At 42.2% G+C, this 18,782-nt stretch overlaps 1 protein-coding gene across 1 annotated transcript in view; it reads right to left on the minus strand.

Moving 5' to 3' along the window:
- Positions 1-375: 375 nt before the first annotated feature.
- Positions 376-18,782, minus strand: part of TGFBRAP1 (transforming growth factor beta receptor associated protein 1) — a 39,458-nt gene continuing 21,051 nt past the window's right edge. The window contains exons 9-12 of the mRNA XM_075590434.1: positions 7,237-7,383; positions 5,973-6,132; positions 3,596-4,029; positions 376-3,111 (exon numbers count right to left, since the gene is read on the minus strand). Of these exons, the coding sequence (XP_075446549.1) occupies positions 2,923-3,111; positions 3,596-4,029; positions 5,973-6,132; positions 7,237-7,383 (930 nt within the window). The 3' untranslated portion in view covers positions 376-2,922. The remainder of the gene's footprint in view (positions 3,112-3,595; positions 4,030-5,972; positions 6,133-7,236; positions 7,384-18,782) is intronic.

Raw genomic sequence — 18,782 nt, forward strand, 5'->3', positions numbered from 1 at the left:
TAAAGATCAAAATATTGCTGTCCAATTTGCCATGGTGAACTAGTGATATGTTATGAAGGTAATGTGGACACGGACCTTACTTGTGTAGTTTAGAGCAGCTAGGACATGTAAACCCCAAATCTTTGCCTGTACTTGCAATCTTTCTGATGTTTTAGTGTTGGCAGTGTATTGCTCAGCCATTAGCATTCTGCTGTTAAGAGGGGGATTTATTCATGAATCAGACAACACTGCATTCCTAATTCCTGCAAAATTATATTGTTCAGAGAATCAGATATGCAGAACTAGCTACTACGCTGTAATGAATAAGCGCCTACACCTGAGACTAATGTGCTCGTAACATGCGCAGAATAGTGGTAAAAAAAAAAAGGCTGGCAATTTATGACTGTTCTTTATTCCCTTTTCTCAAAACGTACAAATCCTGTAACAAATTAGACTCTTTGTTGAAACGAGCGTAAAACATATCTATCTTCAGTAGCAGGGGGCGACCGTGGCGTTGATGTGCCATGCATTGTTGGCACCTTTCACAATAAAGAGATTAAGGCAAAACACTGCATATTTTGTACTCCAAAACAAAACGAAGGTCACAACAAGCAGTTTATGAATAGAAAATTACTTTTCTACATAACCAAGGTGATTATTATTCAGTGCAAAAGTACAGAAAATAGAATTGTATATTTACAGCGTCCAAAAACTATTTAAGAGTAACACACTCAGATGCGCAGTGCAGGCGCGGCCATATTTTTGGGAAATGGAAAGATGTAGTTATACAACTATAATCTACAGCGAGTTTATTTGTGCAGGTGTTGACCTTATTGGAAACAAGGGATCCTCCGGAGCAGAACAGCAGCACTCCAAACCTTAGGGACCCTTTGGTTCCTGAGAATTGTCCTATAGAAATTGACTTACAAGAATTCTTGTCCAGGAAACACAAGATGGGTACTGGTGTCAGCCTCACTGATGGCCAACGGAAAGTGGTGACATCAGGAAACGAACACAAATATTAAAAGGTGCGTTTCTGTGTTTTGTTTTGTTTTGGTACTAGGTATTGAACACGGGGTCTCTGTAGCTGAACTGGGTTAATTTTTCGCTCTGGGGACCCCTGCTTAATGCCATACTGGAACCTCAGCTGGGCAACCAAAATGGTGGTTTAAAGGTTCCCCCGCCACCCGGGCCAATAGGAAGCCTGTTAGCCCGCGCAACCTTTAAGTTTAAACATACATGAGTTACCAGCAGCCCCTTCAGAGGTGTGTGTCTCAGGAAGCAGGGGATCCCCAAGCTGAAATTAACACTGTTCAACTGCAGAGACCTCTTGCTTCCCATCTATGTTATGTTTTGAGTAAATGCTCCTTTAACAAAAGGAAAAAAAAAGGAGTATCTCGGAAATCAAGAGGTTCCCCATGACAAACTTTATTCTTTATTATTTTGGCTAATAAATATCTGAGATCTTTTGAGAATATGAATCACACACTTCATGGTTTCCTAATCTTGAAGCTCAGCATGTTCAATTTATATTGCTCAGGAAACTCTCTCCCGCTCCAAGAAAAACAATGTTAATGCTTTTTCTGAGGCAGTAATGTGCTTTATTAAAACAACATTTATAGAGAAAAGAAAAGTTGTATGCATTCCTCCAAGCATAGAGCACATGGTATATTGTGTAGGCATGCAGCCATAACCTTCGACCTCAGAGTATGATAGGGCAGTTGACCATCACTGCACAAAAGGGGCATCATTAGTTGTTAATAACTAGCAAACAAGATGTGCGTATCAACGAAAAGTAAACAGATCTCCTGATCTGGAAAGGGAAAATACTTCTCGAGGGAATGTTTGTGGGACAAAGGCAGTGCTACAATAAACTGTTGTTAAAGAAATAGGAGGCTCAACACAACCTGTATATTACGTTGCAACACATGGACAGCTGACCCTGAACCCCATCAATGATTAACGGGGTTACAGTACATTGTAGACCTCTTTAATACTAAATCAGGGGTAAGACAAGGTCTTAAGAATACCTCCTCATTCCAAATGTCTTCATTTCCTATATGCTAGCAAATTTGAGCAATGTGCAAATTAGCCCTAGCCAACAATGCCGTTGAATGGCAGCTGACGGATAAATTAATTGATTAGAGAGAAGAGAACAGGGAACGAGACGGTTCTAAAAGTCTTTTTAGGGTGCATTAGCTCTTTCATTATACAACCCGGCACACAAGACCATTTTAGTGCATGAGACAATTAAGTCACCTCAATTTATCTTGGCATTAATGGACCACAATAACTTTACCTCCTGATGGAATGCGGTCACATGATAAACAGAGCAAGGTCTGACCCTTCAACGCTCACCTGGGAGTGTAGTGGCAGAGTGCAATCCTTGTACACAAAAACATCAACAACACAGCATCCATGATTTATTAGACGTGGAGACCACCAACATCCACACTAGGGAAACCTGCAGTCCACACCAACCTCCTGTCGAGACAGACACAAGATCCAATACCTGAACAAGTCTTCTATTTTTTTCCTTTATACATTCCCGTCACATTGTATGCAAAATATCTTCAGTGCAAATATTAAAAAAAAAAAAAAAAAAAAAGCCGCGTTTTTTTTTTTACTCCCGTAAGTTCACAACATATGTTTAAGAAGATGATCATCTTAAGGGACTGTGACCTTACAGCTGCTTGTATACAAGTATGATCCATGTAGAGTAATACGGTGGCTAACCTCTATCACTGCAACTTAGCAATGCCTGTCCTAGTCAGTAAAAGGGTTAATGTTCTTTGTCCACATATCCACTGGACACTAACCGGCAAATGCACTGGTTTCACATTAGGTTGGGCTGAAGCCACCCAGTTTTTTAGGGGATACTTCTGGTCCATGTACGTCCGTTCAGAGAGATACTGCAGATACTACTGGGTCCATCACCTTATTTCAAGTTCGTTTGCTAGGACTGGGCAGGTGGCCAGCGATGCTGCTATTAATGTGGTGATTTGTAGCACAGTGGGTGTGAACGATATGGCCACTGGGGTGCCTCACAAATGTGGGTTCTTGGAAGGGGCTGCGGCATACGTGGCAAAGTTTCTTCTCGGAGAGAACCACAGGCTTCTCCCTCAAGTTCAGCTGCAAAAAGAAACAACATAAGGCAGTGGCATCTTACTTTCTGTATATGCCAAGATATATACATATGAAACAAATTTAACCTGACTGTAATTAATGCATGTGGTCTGAAATGCTGATATTTTACAACAGTATAAAATTAAAATAAAAAACTAATAATCTAGTAGTCAAGTAATCTGAAACAGTTTTAGGTCACGTGGATTTACCCATTTCTCATTATACCTCAACAAGTAAAAATATAAGATTGTATAGAGACATGTATCTGAAAATTCTGTCTGTAACTCTACATAAGCCAGCAATAAAAGCACAATTATATGTTATTAAAACCAAGCACAAGGAGGGAGAACTAGGTTTAGCTGTCCAAATATGTGTTTTCCTGATTACCTTTCGGAGTCAGCATCAATCCATCACAAAAGAAAAGATAAGGTTTTAGGGTGATGTTAATTATTATAATGCTAATAACGGATAAGGAAAAATATGGACAAACCTTCTCGTGCTTGTAGAGCACATTTTCTGCCCTCGCCAACCCTAGCGCCACCTGGGACATCCTCAGCGAGTGGACATGCTCTCTCATGGCACCAGCCAAGAACGGGGAGAGGAGCTGCACTGACCAGGTTTCGGGCAGCAGGCGCAAGACGCTGGCAGCATCAAATTCGGCAGGGTGGTTATTCAACAAGTCCACAGCGGCTACGAGTAGTACGTTATCAGGAGAGGCAGGGCTGAGGTAGGCGGAGAGCAGCAGGTGGAAGAGGCGCTGCCGGTAAGGGGCATCCCTGCTACGAGAGTTCCACACGCAGTAGCTCTCAGCGGCAGCGAAGTCTTTCAGCTGATGAACCAATATGTCCAGCGCCCGATCATGCTCCTCCAGCTTCCCGTGTAATATGGCCCGCTCCAGGTGCAAATCTGTCTCTTTGATCTTATCTGACAAAAGAGGTTAGCAGTCATATTAATATTTTAAAATAAATTGGTGAAAAAGCAAAAACACAAAGAAAAAATTCAAAACAAGTAGTACACATGTACACATACTTTCAAACCTCACAGTTGCTCTTCAGATCAATGTTATAGCTGAAGAATTACATTGTACGGTCTCTGTATTGTTTACTGTAAGCATTAAGTTGGTCCCCCAAAAGGTATATTACTAAATTCATCATTTGTGTTTAACAGAAAAAGTTTGTATCCATATTTCCCTCATATATTATTTTTGTGTTTAACCTAAATGTGATAACATTTTCGAAACGTTAAATTATGGGAAGGGGGTTTACTGAAATACGATATATTTAATGTAAATTTATATGATAAATATTCAGTTTTTTATTTGCAACAAGCTCTTTCCCCATACTGCGGTTTCACAGTGAAAATACAAGCAAACAAACAGATTTCTTTCTAGCATCAGAAACAAGAAACCGGAGAAATACTGCCCCCTGCATGGTTGAAACAAATGTTTATGTATTGTGTATTTTCCAAAGTTTGGTTACTCCACAAACAGACAGACATACTGTCGACAAGGGGTGCACAAACTATTAAAGTTGTGCCCCCCTTACCTCGTGTCGGCATCAAATGACGTTCCAGGGCAAGTGACGTCACGACAAGTGACGTCACGCTACTTGACCCCGCTGCGTCATTTGACGGCGCATTGCCATGGTGACGGTCTTGTGACGTGATGTCACATGGCATCATTTGACGCCGCGTTGCCATGGTGACGTGTCATAGCAGCCTTCAGAATCAAGGTAAGTGAGTTGCAGAAGCCTCACGCAATCCCCCGGCATTTAATTTAAATGCCGTGGGGAAGAGCAAGGGGCCTCTGCAACCGCCCGCGCCCCCCCAGAAAAATCACACTCCCCCCCTGGGGGGCGCGCACCTCAGTTTGCGCACCGCTGCTGTAGACAAGAGACGGTTAGAAAATTAAGCTTTATACGCCCATAAAAACAACTAACCCCACTGGTCCTGAAATTCACAAAATGGCAATGTTTGTTGTATTCTTTTCATTGTTCGAAAATATTACTATATGATCTTTTTTAACATTTGGGATAGAATAACCGTGAAACATGCAAGACATAGTACGCATGTCAAAACTATGCTTGAAATAAGAAAGACAAGTAGCAGAGTGGAATAAAATTAAGATGGGCCTTCCACAAAATCTCATTTCATGTTTTTTATGTACATGATATCTAATACTAAGTAATAATTTCTAACATACAACATAGTTGATTTAATCCGACCATATATTATTCAATTGGTCCATCTCTTCATGACTGATGTACGTTATTTCTTTATTATCAGGACGTGCCATACCCTTTTGTGCACCACACTTAGCGGAGGGGCTTGCGGTTATTTCTAGTATAATGCAAATCAAGAATCTACTGCTACTAGGATGTGTGTGATTGGTATAGTAGGTAGTAGCCTTAGAATCGGATTATTCAACAGCAGGCACCTTGGATCAATAGCTAGATCTTGTCACAGCATAATGAATATACAGATTTCCTTTAAAAAAAATCTGCCGAAACAGCTGCCATATATGTAGGAAAGGACCGTAGTCATTGCAATTCCTCAAACATCGCTCGGACAAATTAGGGTATATTTGTTTAACTCTATCGGGTGTGAGATAGCATCCTTGTTAGGACCTTTTATAGGTATCTTCACAATAATGTGTAGCCCTGTGAACTCTGCCAAAATACCGCGGACCAAATACTTAACCAAGCACAATCTTGACATTTTTATTTACATCACATTCCCACTTGTTCATATGGGCTGATCTAGTAATAGTTATATAATTTGCGAGCAGTTCGTATACGGCCTGACCTAAACAAAGTAACCTCTTATCACCATGAATCCTCCGTTCCTTTCACTGATCACACTGTACGCACCTAAGAGCAGATGGACCCTGTAAAGGTCTGACTGTCGAAGCAGATTCTGAAGTTTGCTGTGCAGCTCCTCCAGTTCCACGTGCTCGGAAGCAACAGCACGCTTAAGGTGCAGCAATTCTTTCAGGTACAACACAGCCAGGTGGGTGTGATACTTCTCCTTCTATACACAGGGGAGACAGATTGACAGCGCATCTACTTGTGAAACAAAGACATTGTGAGCAACATCCCATCAGTGCCAGAGGGACTGTGCAATCTGATTAACCTCCAGGCATAGAAATATCATTGGGGATTATTGTAAAGCTGCAACTATACTCTGTGGTTTAAAAATACTGATATTGTGCTGGATTAAAAAAATAAAAATGCTTAATTTATTAAGCATGGAGTTAAGGATCTTTTGATTGTATTTAGAAAAAAATTGCCGATCCCCATGAGACAAACGTTATATTATGTTGCAAGAAGCTTTGTTATTATGTAGGCATACAACAGTAACAAAAACATACAATGAAAGTGACCCTGCTGCAAAGAAAAGGAAGGGAAAAATGTGTAGGATTGATTATTGTATGTGGTAGGTAGCAGTAAATCTATGAACGAGGAAATAATGGAGGAATCAAATACGACCCATGGAAACAGTATAACATACAGTGGGGGTTATGCACTAAGCAGTGATAAGTGGGTTTTCTGGGTGCTATGCACAAAGCAGTGATAAGTGCTTTTAAGTGAGATGCATGCCTTTATAGTGTGATACTGCCTGCTGTGAGATTCACAAAGCAGTGATAACAGTGCAATATCGTGCTATAATGGCTTTTTATCCCACTTAAAAGCACTTATCACTGCTTTGTGAATCTCATAGCAGACAGTATCACGCTATAAAGGCATTTATCTCACTTAAAAGCACTTATCACTTCTTAGTGCATAACCCCCAGTGAGTGAGTACAGACCCAGTGGGATAAAACACTCTCTATAAAACCTTAACAAATACACACATTAGACCCCAATAAAAAGAGAAACAGGAGAGACCATACACATGCGAGAGTGAAACCCGCACTGGGATACTGCACTTGGGAGCAGGGAAGCTTGATTGTATTATCAACTGAGCATATGTCAAACATGGATATCATTTACACATTCTATATGGGCAAAGAAGCTGAGTGGTCCTACTGTAACAAGCAGCGATGCATTGTTTAATGAGCCTCTTCATCTTCCAATTACTATGCTTTCCTAGTCTGCTATCTCTGTGTCGTGCAACGCATGCTAGGGCTGTTACCTGTATTTTCTTCTCCAAAACTAAATGCTCCAGGTATTTGAGCAGGGCCTTGGGATATTTGCCGAGATGGCACACGACAGTATCTGGGCAGAAGCCATTCCGTAGATGTTCTTCTGTCGTTCTTTTTGTAAAAATGTGAACACCGACCTGCAAGAAATGTACAGTGAATATTGCACTGTCCGCATTGGACTATATGACCCTTACAGAGACAACGACCCCAAAATATAAAACTATTTAGCCAGGCTGTTTGGAGGAGAACCTTGCTGTGCAGCAAAAGGTTAGGGTCAGGTAAGTGAGGCATGTGACAAGTCTTTACAAAGGATGCAGCTGGACAACTGGACATCATATAAGAAAGGAGAAAATGTAACCAATTGACCGTCATTTTCTTTTCCTGGAACCAGGGCACTGGGCACCGTAGGGTTAACTCTATCCCCAGCTGAGCAGGACAGGAAACTGAACTTTTGCAGGTAGGCCATAAAGGCCCCTCCCCCCCCCCCCCCCCCACTACCTGCAGATAGTCTTTGGATTCTGCCATAGCTGAAAAATACAACTGATATACATAGGGAGGGTAACTATGTGCCCACTGCCAGGGTTCCAGGAAAAGACAATGACAGGAAGTTGGTTAAATTTTCTCCTTTCCTGTTCACCCTTTTAGTGGGCACCGAAGGGACATACCCCAGCAGTATTATTTAGTGAGGGAAATCAAAACCCAAATACCAATATCAGTTTCAACCATTTTATTTATTACAGTCTTCCACTTCATTTTATTACAGACTGTAGTACTTTTTGACCAAAGCTTGCGTCAGCTGAAGCCTGAATGTCCAAACTGTAATACTTCATAAATGTGTTAAATGAGGACCACACTGCCGCCTTGCAGATTTGTGCCGGTGAAGCTTGTGCCATGAATGCCCACGATGTGGCTATGGCTCTCGTTGAGTTTGCCTTTAAATTCAATGGTGGATTCTGTCCTTTGTTTTCGTACGATTTTCTGATACATGATACAATCCATTTGGATATTGTTGCTTTGGATGCCGCTTGCCCCGTCCTTGGTCCTTCTGGAATGATAAACCGCCTATCTGACGTTATGTCTTGCACCCTCTCAATATAGGCTTTCAAGCACCTCACTACGTCAAGATTATGCAATCTCTCTTTCTTATTACCTGGTTTTGTGCAAAATTAAGGAATTACAATTTCTTGGTTTATATGAAATTGAGAAACTACTTTCGGTAAGATTGGTACACTGGTCGCATCACTGCTTTATCCTGGTGGATGACCAGAAACGGTTCTTTACAAGACAAGTCTTGTCATTCTCCCACTTTTCTTGCTGATGTAATAGCCATCAGGAATGCAACATTCCATGATACTGTAACTTCAAGGGTATTTAATCTATAGGTTCGAAGGGATGCATTGTGAGAACATCCAGTACTAGTGATAGATCCCATGCTGGCACTCTATTCTTGATTTGTGGTCTTAAACTCTTGACCGCTTCTAAAAAAACAAATAACGAGTCTTTCAGTTGCTAGATTCTTCTCTAACAGTGGTGACAACGCAGAAACTTGCACCTTCAATAAACTGAAGCCTCTATCAAGCCTTTCCTGTAGGAATTCTACTCGTGTCACAGTATTTGGAGAAAAAAACCTGTTGTCTCTGTTTCACACACTAGTCTCTGAAGCATAACCAAATTCTGTAGTATACCATTGATGTAGACTTCTTTCTTGCTTCTGACAGAGTTTTTAATTGTCCTATCTGAACATCCCTTTTCTCTCAATGTCTTCCTCTCAATCTCCAAGCCGCCAAGGCCAATTGTTTTGGGCTTTGGGTGATATATTGGTCCTTGTTGTATAAGTCCCCTGACATTTGGTAGATGCCACTGTGTCTATTGCCATGTTTATGAGATGGGCAAACCATGGTCTCCTCGGCCAAAATGGTACCACCAGTATCACCTCTGCTTGATCGCTCCTGATCTTCCTCACTATCTTTGAAATAAGAGGAATTGGAGGAAACAGATATGCCACTTTGAACTGCCACTTGAAACTGAGGGCATCTGTGTGCCTTGCACTGGGATGAAAGTGCCTTGCACAATAATTCTCCACCTTTTTGTTTTGGCGAGTAGCCATCAGTTCTATTTTTGGTTGCCGCCAACGTTTTACCAACTTGCAGAATACTTGGTTGTCTAATGACCATTCTCCCGGGTGAATTAGGTTGTGACTGAGAAAATCTGCTGTAATATTTTCTGGCCCTGGAACATGTATGACTGTTATATCTGTAACATACAGTAGCCTTCTGCCCATGATAGAATCTCTGATGTTAGTTTCATCAGTCTTTTGCTCCTTGTTCCTCCATGTTTGGCTATATATTTTACCACGGCCCTGTTGGATTTTATTTGTATATTTCCATCCTTTACCTGGCTTTGGAATGCTTCCAGTGCTTTCTGCACTGCCTTGAGTACCAGCGGGTTTGACGGTAACTGCTGTTCTTTGGTTGTCCAAGTAGCATGCACCAGTATGTCTCCCATCTGGGCTCCCCACCCTGTGCTGCTTGCGTCTGTGGTGATCGTTACCAATTGTATCTGGTGTAACGTATGTCCTTTTAATAGGTTTGGGGCATTTTCCCACCATCTTAGTTGTGTGTGTGGGTATATGTATATTTCTTGTTTTACATCCTTGGGATCTCCGTTCCACTGCTGTAATAAATGTTGTTGTAATGGTCTCTTGTGTAGACCTGCCCATTTTACTACATTTAGTGTTGAAGTAACATTTTCCTAGGAGTCCCATGCAGTTTGCTGCTGAAGAGATGTTCGCTGTTCTGAGCGTTCTTGTCTGGACGCCAATGTCTTGGATCCTTGAATATGGTAATCGCACCTCTCCTCCTGCCGTGTGAAATTCAACTCCCAAGAATTTTAAAGACTGTGTTGGTACCAGTTGGCTTTTGTCGACGTTTATGATCCAGCCATGATGTTCTAGAAAAGACAAGACTATGTTTCTGTCTTGTAGTAGTTTTTCTTGTTCTTGTGATTTTATCAGAATATCGTCTAGATATGGATACATTTCCACGCCCCCTTTTCTTAATTCTGCTATCAATGGGTCCAATACCTTTGTAAATGTTCTGGGAGATGTTGCTAGTCCAAACGGCAGCGCCGTATATTGGTAGTGTTCCTGATTTATTGCAAATCTGAGGAGTTTTTGACGTCTCTTTGCTATAGGGATGTGTAAATAGGCATCTTTTAGATCTATTAATAACATCCAACCGTTTGGTTTTACTTCTTGGATGATGAGGTTTAGTAAAATCATTTTAAACTTTCTTACCTGTAAGTAGGTATTTATGGTTCTTAGATCCAATACTGCTCTGCAACCTCCTGATGCTTTTTCCACCCCCAAAAATCTTGGAATAGATCCCTGTTCTCCTCTGTCTGAGGAACCTGTGTTATTACGTTGGCCTGTACTAACTCCTTCAGGATAAAACTCACTTATTTTCTGTTTTATCTGTGTTTATTTTGTCTTTAAGAATATATCCCTTGGGGGCGCGCGCCCACGCAACATCACAATGCACGCACGTCTGCTGATGAGCTCTGTGCATGCCGCTGCCTACTTACAGCTAGAGACTCTGATCGGCACCTCGTAACGGCCCCAGAATAACAGGAGAGGACGGGGGAACCATCCGACATGCCCCTCAAAACAAAAAGGAAGGTAAGCGTGCTGGATCTGTCCCATTTCGGGCACAAACAGCCCGGGACAGCCGGAGCACAAATCCAACATGGCGCCGACGGGGAAGGTCAGGAGCGCACCTCACTGAGCCCTGAAAAGAAGCAGGGTGAAGAGGAGAGCGGAGTACCCATCACAAGGCAAGATTTAAAGGCGCTGCAAACCATGTTCCAGTCTGCCCTGGATAAAGCAGTACTGGAGCTCAAATCTGAAGTCTCTACCCTGGCTAGAAGAACTACAGATAAGTACGGACAATGAAGTCTTGAGACTCAATGAGGAGGTAAGAACCAGGAGAGATAATCTGGACGATTTAGAAAATAGGGAGCGCAGACAAAATTTGCGAATCCGCCACATCCCAGAGTCCGTGACTGAGGAGGCACTGCAACCTTGTCTTAAAAGGTTGTTTCTCTCAATTGACCCCCAACTATAAGACAGGGAACTGTTAATTGACAGAGCTCACTGAGCGCTGGGTCCAAGATTTGACGACCCTAAAAGAAGCAGGGAGCAACTGAGCCGATCCCAGAAAAATGGCTTGGATGATGGGTCACCTGAGGGTCCGAGTACCCGAGAAGTGAATAAGTAAAACTGGCAGAGCACCCGCTATGCTCTATGGGTGATTTCTATATGACGGTCACCAAGCCTTAATAGGGTTCATTGGAGCCCACGAGAGTTTACCCGACGGATGAGTCTACAAACCATGGTCATCTAAGAAGCCCAAGTTGGAGCTTTGTTTTCTTTTGTCTTATCTACCTCTGTCCCCCTCTTTTTGACTTACAAGTCCGGCCATCGAGATTATTTATCTATTCTATGGACAACAAGACTAACTCTACGGAGGAGAGAGGACCCTCCGAGAATAGAAGAGTCTGAGATCTGTTTGGAGCAGAAGAAATAACTTTTTGTGGGTCCGAGAAAAATAATCAATGACGGTGGTCTCAAGTAAGGTAAAACAAAGGTGCAGTTTGGAGGTGGAAATTTAATAGTGGCAGAATGTGGGGGTGAGTAAGGAGTATAGCATGCCTGATGTTGGGGCAACCCCAGTAGGGCCATATGCCCGCCAGGCCAGCCCATGTAGGGACTGGCCGCAAAACCGGGATGGGTGGCTGGTTACACTCATCTTATGTTTCAAGTTAATTTTTATTTTTTTTGTCCTCCAAGTTCCCGATTTGGGAAAATCACACCCCCCCCTTTTTTTTGTTTTTAGTTCAGTCCCCCCCTTTCTCCCTGGCAACCATTAAAATGTTCCATTCACAACTTTCCCACGAGAGAGAGAGACGACATAAGAAATTACTAGTCAAACACCACTGATGTTAGTATCCCTGAATGTCAAAGGTCGTAATAGTAAGCGTAGACTGGGACTAAAATAATTTAGAATGTTAAATGCGGATATTGTTTTTCTACAAGAGACATTTCGACTGCCAAGAACCCCCAAAATCTTTTAGCAGGACATATCCTATCGCATTCTATTTGTCTTTCACTAGTAAGAAAAGGGGGTCGCGATCTTGATAAAACAGGGTATCCCGTTCCAGACATTGGAGGTTAAGAGAGACCAGGGAGGGAGATCACTGGTAGTCCACAGCCTTCTTGCAGGCCAACATATTACATTAGTGGATATATGTGCACCTAACGAGGGACAAATTGACTTTTTAAAGGAAACATTGAATCAATGGGGGATAACCAAGAACAGCTATATACCGTAAGAGGAGATTTTAATATGGTCCCAGACCCGGATCTGGACTAGTTCACACCCTCAGGGCATTCACACTCCGCAATGACTTACAGTGTAGCAAAGAAATTTAGATTGCTAATCAAAGAATTTGGCCTGTTAGATGCCTGGCGCTGCTCGCACAAGTGAGAGATTATTCCTTCTACTCGCCCCTGCATGACTCGTACTCTAGAATCGATAATATTTTTGTATCTCCAAATATTCTAGAAGTATTGGTCCACTCAGAAATAGGGCCTATTACTTGGTTGGACCACGCTCCAGTGGCTATTCTGTTGATCCACCATTTGCCAAGATTTAGTCGTTTCATTGGAGGATGAATGACTCTTTACGAAATTATCCAGAGATTAGCGCACAAACTGGAGACTCTGACAAGACAAGGTCTGTAGGGTCATCAGCGATTCTGTGGGAGGCACATAAGGCACCATTAGAGGACAGCTTATTTCAATAGCATCATACAGAAAGAGAATAAAAATGAAAAGACAAAACATTTTTACAGAGAAAATTATAAAGTTAGAAAGCTCACATAAAAAAAACCCGTAGAGGAAAGTATATAAAATTCTGAACCAGGCAAGGGAGGAATTTAAGAGATTACAACTAAAGGATGTAGAGAAGGCACTCAAGTGGACTAGGCAGATGTACTATGACAAGGGTGATAAGGCAGATCGTTTATTAGCAAGCAAACGTAGAGGGATCAAGACGAGGGCCTTGGTCCCCGCTATTAGAATAAAAAATGGGGGAGTGACCTACAACCCGTCAAAGATAGCAGAGGAATTTGCTACATTTTATACGGATCTTTACGATCTAGACAACTCAATCCCGAATGCCAAAGTCCCGGGTTTGAACAAGATTAAGGACTGAGAGATTGCGCCCTCCCGAAATTGACTGGGAAAGACCTTAAGATTTTAAACGCAAAAATAACCCCGGTAGAACTGGGGAAAGCGGTCGGCTCTTTGAAGCCATCGAAAGCCCCAGGCCCAGATGGTTTCTCAAATCTCTACTACAAAAAATGTATAGGAATTTTAGGACCTCATCTGTTGGATTTATTTAATGATTTCCTAAGTGGAAAACAGATTCCTCCACAGATGACGAAGGCCAATATAGTGGTGATCCCTAAAGAGGAAAGGACCCTTTATGTTGTGGTAGCTACAGGCCAATCTCTCTACTTAACACGGATTTGAAAATCTATAGCAAAATTTTAGCCAACAGACTGAACCCAATACTCCCAAGATTAATTCACTATGATCAGGTGGGATTTGTGAGCGAGCGCCAGGCGCCAGATAACACAAGGAAAATTATCAACGTTATTGATCAAATACATAAATCCAGACCGAAAGCTATGCTGCCGAGTCTAGACGCGGAGAAAGCGGTTGATAGGATAAGGTGGGACTTTCTAGATAAGACATTAGAAGCATTTGGATTCTCCGGAGTCTTTATACAGGGAGTCCGAGCTCTTTATCAGTCGCCAACAGCTACCCGGAAGATCCCAGGAGGAGAGGGAACTCTAATAACAATGAAGGATGGGACTAGGCAGGGGTGTCCCTTCTCCCCCCTTCTCTTCGCCCTGACAAATCGAGCCACTAGCAGCCACCATCAGAGCTTCCCCAAATATACAATCAAAATAAAATATCGTTGTTTGCAGATGATGTTATTCTTACCATATCTAACCCATTGACATATCTCCCAAATTTGCAGTCTACCCTTCGGGGGTTTGTTGAGCTCTCCGGGTATAAAGTAAATATGGGAAAAACAGAAGATTTAAATTTGACGCTAAAGTAAAAGGAGGTTGAGGTGCTTAAACGACATTTTGACTATAAATGGAAAAAGACCCATTTGAAATATTTAGGAATTTATCTCACCAGAGGCTATAACACATTATATAAATATAATTACCCTGATCTATTCTGCAAAATTAAAAAAGATCTACAAGCCTGGAATTCTCATTGCATATCCTGGATAGGGCGTATAACCGCAGTTAAGCTGTATATTCTCCCTAGACGTTTGTATTATTTCCAGACATTACCGGTAGCTGTCCCGCATTCAAATATTAAAAAAACTCAGAATCGAATCATGCAGTTTATTTGGAAACACAAGCAATCGAGGATAGCTAGGTCAATTATGTTGGACGCCAAGGAAAGAGGGGGTATGGCTGTTCCAAATATTCGAAAATATTATATAGCCTTCCATATGAAACAAATGGGTTACTGGCATTCCCCGAGAGGAGTGCATGCCTGGGTGGCCCTGGAGAGCTCTCTAAAAAAAAATAATGATTGGACTGATGTCAATGTTGTGGTCCAGATCTGGGACGGGAGTCGGGAGGCAGTTGGAACCGTCAGTAATTGGATTTACTTTAAAATTTGGCGGATGGCAAAAAAGAAATATAAGGTTGTGTCGACCCCCTCTAGGCTCTCGCCCCTGTTCAGTAATCCACGGTTTACCCCATCGACCCCATCTAGGCTCTCGCCCCTGTTCGGTAATCCATGGTTTACCCCGTCGACCCCATCTAGGCTCTCGCCCCTGTTCGGTAATCCATGGTTTACCCCGTCGACCCCATCTAGGTTCTCGCCCCTGTTCGGTAATCCATGCTTTACCCCAGGTTTTCAGGGTCTTGGTTTTGAAGTCTGAAAACAGAGAGGAATTCTGGAGGCAGGAGATTTATTAGAAAAAGGACAAACTGATGTCCTTTGGGAAACTGATGAGAAAGTATGGTCTGCCCCAAACTGAACTATTTAGGTATATGCAGGTCCAACATTGTGTGTGCCAGGGCCTTCATGACGAGCAATTTCCTAAATATACACAATTTGAAGATCTATGTAAAACAAAAAAATACCAAAGAGGTTTGATATCATCCCTGTACCAGGGGCTAATCCTTAAGAAAGATATCCCAAAACCATAAATATATGGACCAATGGGCTCTGGACTTCCAGACTGAAATAACAAGAGAGGACTGGGAAGATATCTGGGATAATGCGGGTAAAACCCTCTATATGTACAGTAACAAAAGAGAATATATATAACATTTTGCAACGTTGGTACTACACCCCCAAAAGACTAAAACAGATGTTCCCAGGGACCTCGGATAGATGTTGGAGCGGTTGTGGACAATTAGGAGATTTGGCACGTATTTGGTGATTCTGCCCAGTAACACAGGAGTATTGGAAGACAGTTTTGAAACTAATAAAAGATGTGACAGATATCAAAATCCAACTACACCCAACTCTAATTATTTTGGCTAAACCTATGGAAGATCTAAATCATTGTACACAAAAATTGATTCTGCATATTCTAACAGCAGCTAGATGCGCTGTAGCAGCGGAGTGGAAAAAGACACTCTCACCCTCCAGAAGAGAGGTTATTATAAGGTTTAATGATGTTCAATTAAGGGAGAAACTTACCTCATTTCTGAACCACGCCACTAGTAAGTATGATAGGGTCTGGGAGCCCTTGGATGCTGGATATGGGCGCACTCCCGGGAGAGAGGATTTGGGAGTGCTAAATGTAAAATATGGTGTTTACTAAAAAGTTGTATGATATGTAATGTGACTGTTGTTGTTTGAATGAAATTCACCACAAAATGTTTCCCCCCCCCTTTTTTTGATTTTTGTATCCTTCTCCTGCCCATTCGTGTGTAAAAATTAATAAAAATATAAGTTTCAAAAAAAGAATAAATCCCTCTTGGAATGTTCTTGAACTCCAGGTGGTACCCGAAAGAAAGGATTTGTAATACCCACCTGTATTTTATTGATTGAGTCCGTGCTGCTTTGAATTGGCTCAGTCTTCCCCCAATTGGAAGCCGCTGGACCCCTAGACCTTCATGAGAATTTCCCTCTGGGAAATAAAGCTCTCCCCCTGGAGTCACGCAAAAGCTTATTCTGTCTGCCTCTCCATGACGTTTGTCTTGAGAATGGTCTTCCAGGACAATATGTTCTTGCTTCCCTATACCGTGTTCTTCCCGTCTGATGGAATGTAGGGCCATATCTCCTATGTCTACTTTCTTGTGGTGAAAACGTGCTTTTACCTCCCGACGCTTTGTTTCTAAGTGTATGTAAATCTATTCCCAAATAGAAATTCTCCTTCAAAGGTCCAATTACATAAACTGTTCTTGGATGCTGTGTCTGCCATCCAGCGTCTGAGCCATAGCGCTCTTCTTGTAGTTACTGTATACTGTAGGCCATTGATCTGGCTGCCAGTCTTACCGCATCCAGCGATGCTTCAGCTCCGTAGTCGGCTGCCCATCTGATTTCTGACAAAGCTTTTAGAATAGAAGTTCTCACTCCTTTTTCTAATGCTTCTTCTAAATTAGCAATCCATATCCGCATTGCTCTTGATACTGATGTCGTTGATACCACCGGTATGCATGCTGTACCTGCTGTCACATATGCCTTTTTTAAAACACTATCCATCTTTTTATCCATTTCATCCTTGAGAGATGCTGCATCTTCGACTGGTAAAGTTGTTTTTCTTGAAATTCTGGAAATTGCTGCATCAATTTTAGGACTGACTTCCCAGTATTTTACCTCCTCTTGTACAAAAGGATACATTCTGTTAAACTTTTTGGGAATATTTAATTTTCTATCCGGCTGTGATAATTCCATTTGTATCATATCTTTGATTACTTGATGAATTAGAATATATCTGGTTTTCTTCTGCCGTGTCCCAAATAATTTCTGATTTCTGGGTAATTTCTTCTGTATCCTCTACTTCCAATGTTTTTCTCATTGCCTTTATATGAGGATCCACCATTTCTAAATTAAATTCTGATTCTTCAGCCTGCATTTCTTGCTCTGATGAATCACACTCCCCTTCCAACGCTTGGTGATATCATCTCTGATTCGGCTGATGAGGAGTCTCTCACTATATCCAGGCTGGTCTGAGACCATGCTCTCCTTTGCGCTGGCTTCACTGCGTGTTGCACCGCAGACGCTACCCTCTGCTTTACTGTATCTTTCATCCATGATAGGAAAGTATTCATTTGTTTATTTGACTCTTCTGTTGCCGTTTTAAGGCAGTCCGCACAAAGCTTCTTGGCTTCCAACGCTGGCTTTTCACATGCTGCACACCATTTAGTTTTTTTTAGCAGCCTTTTTATTTTGATGCAGGGACTCTACCGACCCCTTAGACGTTCCTTCTTCCGGTTGTATAAACATAGTACTAAGGTGAAAAAACAATACTTTTTTCACTTCCATGATATCAACTCTCTTTTATTCTCTAGAAAACTAAGCTAAGGACTCATCTAATTTTTGTAAGTCACCCTTTACTTCCTCCAGCTTCCAAACTTCTTTCAGCTTCTTGCAACTGATTTCTCCTGTCTGCCAAGCATTCTATGCTGCGTCAGCGTCAATGCGTCCAATCAGTGCGCTTGGCTCTTGCGCACACGCGCCCGCCTCTGGGATCGTAGCGCGCGCACGCACGTTCGAACGTGCACGCGCTATGCACTTACATGGGACACCTTGCTGGTCTGTCTCCCCCCCACTCCGCTGCGTTCTCAGACGCCTGTGAGGTAATAATTTGTGCCTTCGATCCGCTCTACAGCCCTGCTGTCTGCCCGCTGCGTTCAAAGACGCATCTGCGGTACTGTCGGGTCGCCCGTCTTGCTACCACCCACTGTACGTCAAACAGGGCTTATGGGGAAGAGAGGCTGACACTCCCTGCCTTGACTGCAATAGCTACAGTCCAGTGAATCCTATTAAAAAATAACAAACTCTACTCCTAGCTGTAGGACCGGATAAAAGACTATCTGCAGGTAGTGGGAGGGGCCTTTTATGGCCTACCTGCAAGAATTACATTTCCTGTCCTACTCACCTGGGGAAAGAGTTAACCCTACGGTGCCCACTCCCATAGTGAACAGGAAATATAACTGGATATAATGAAAATTGTTGTTTTGTTGTCAGGAAAATAGCACTTAAGTTGTGCTGTGGGGGAAACAGCATGTCTTGCTTGTACACAGAATCAATGTCTTGTATTTACACAGAAACTGTGTTTTGTTGTACACAGAAACTAGAGACAAGATACAGAAGAGAAGTAGGCTGGGGACTAACATGTGTGACATGCGAGAGGCATGTACAGTACAGTGGTTACACGAGGTATTTAGTATAAAAGTAGGCAATGTGTGGCTGTTAAGCAAA

The sequence above is a fragment of the Ascaphus truei genome, chromosome 3 (genome assembly GCF_040206685.1).
Source record: "Ascaphus truei isolate aAscTru1 chromosome 3, aAscTru1.hap1, whole genome shotgun sequence".
In the NCBI taxonomy this organism is placed as follows: domain Eukaryota; kingdom Metazoa; phylum Chordata; class Amphibia; order Anura; family Ascaphidae; genus Ascaphus; species Ascaphus truei.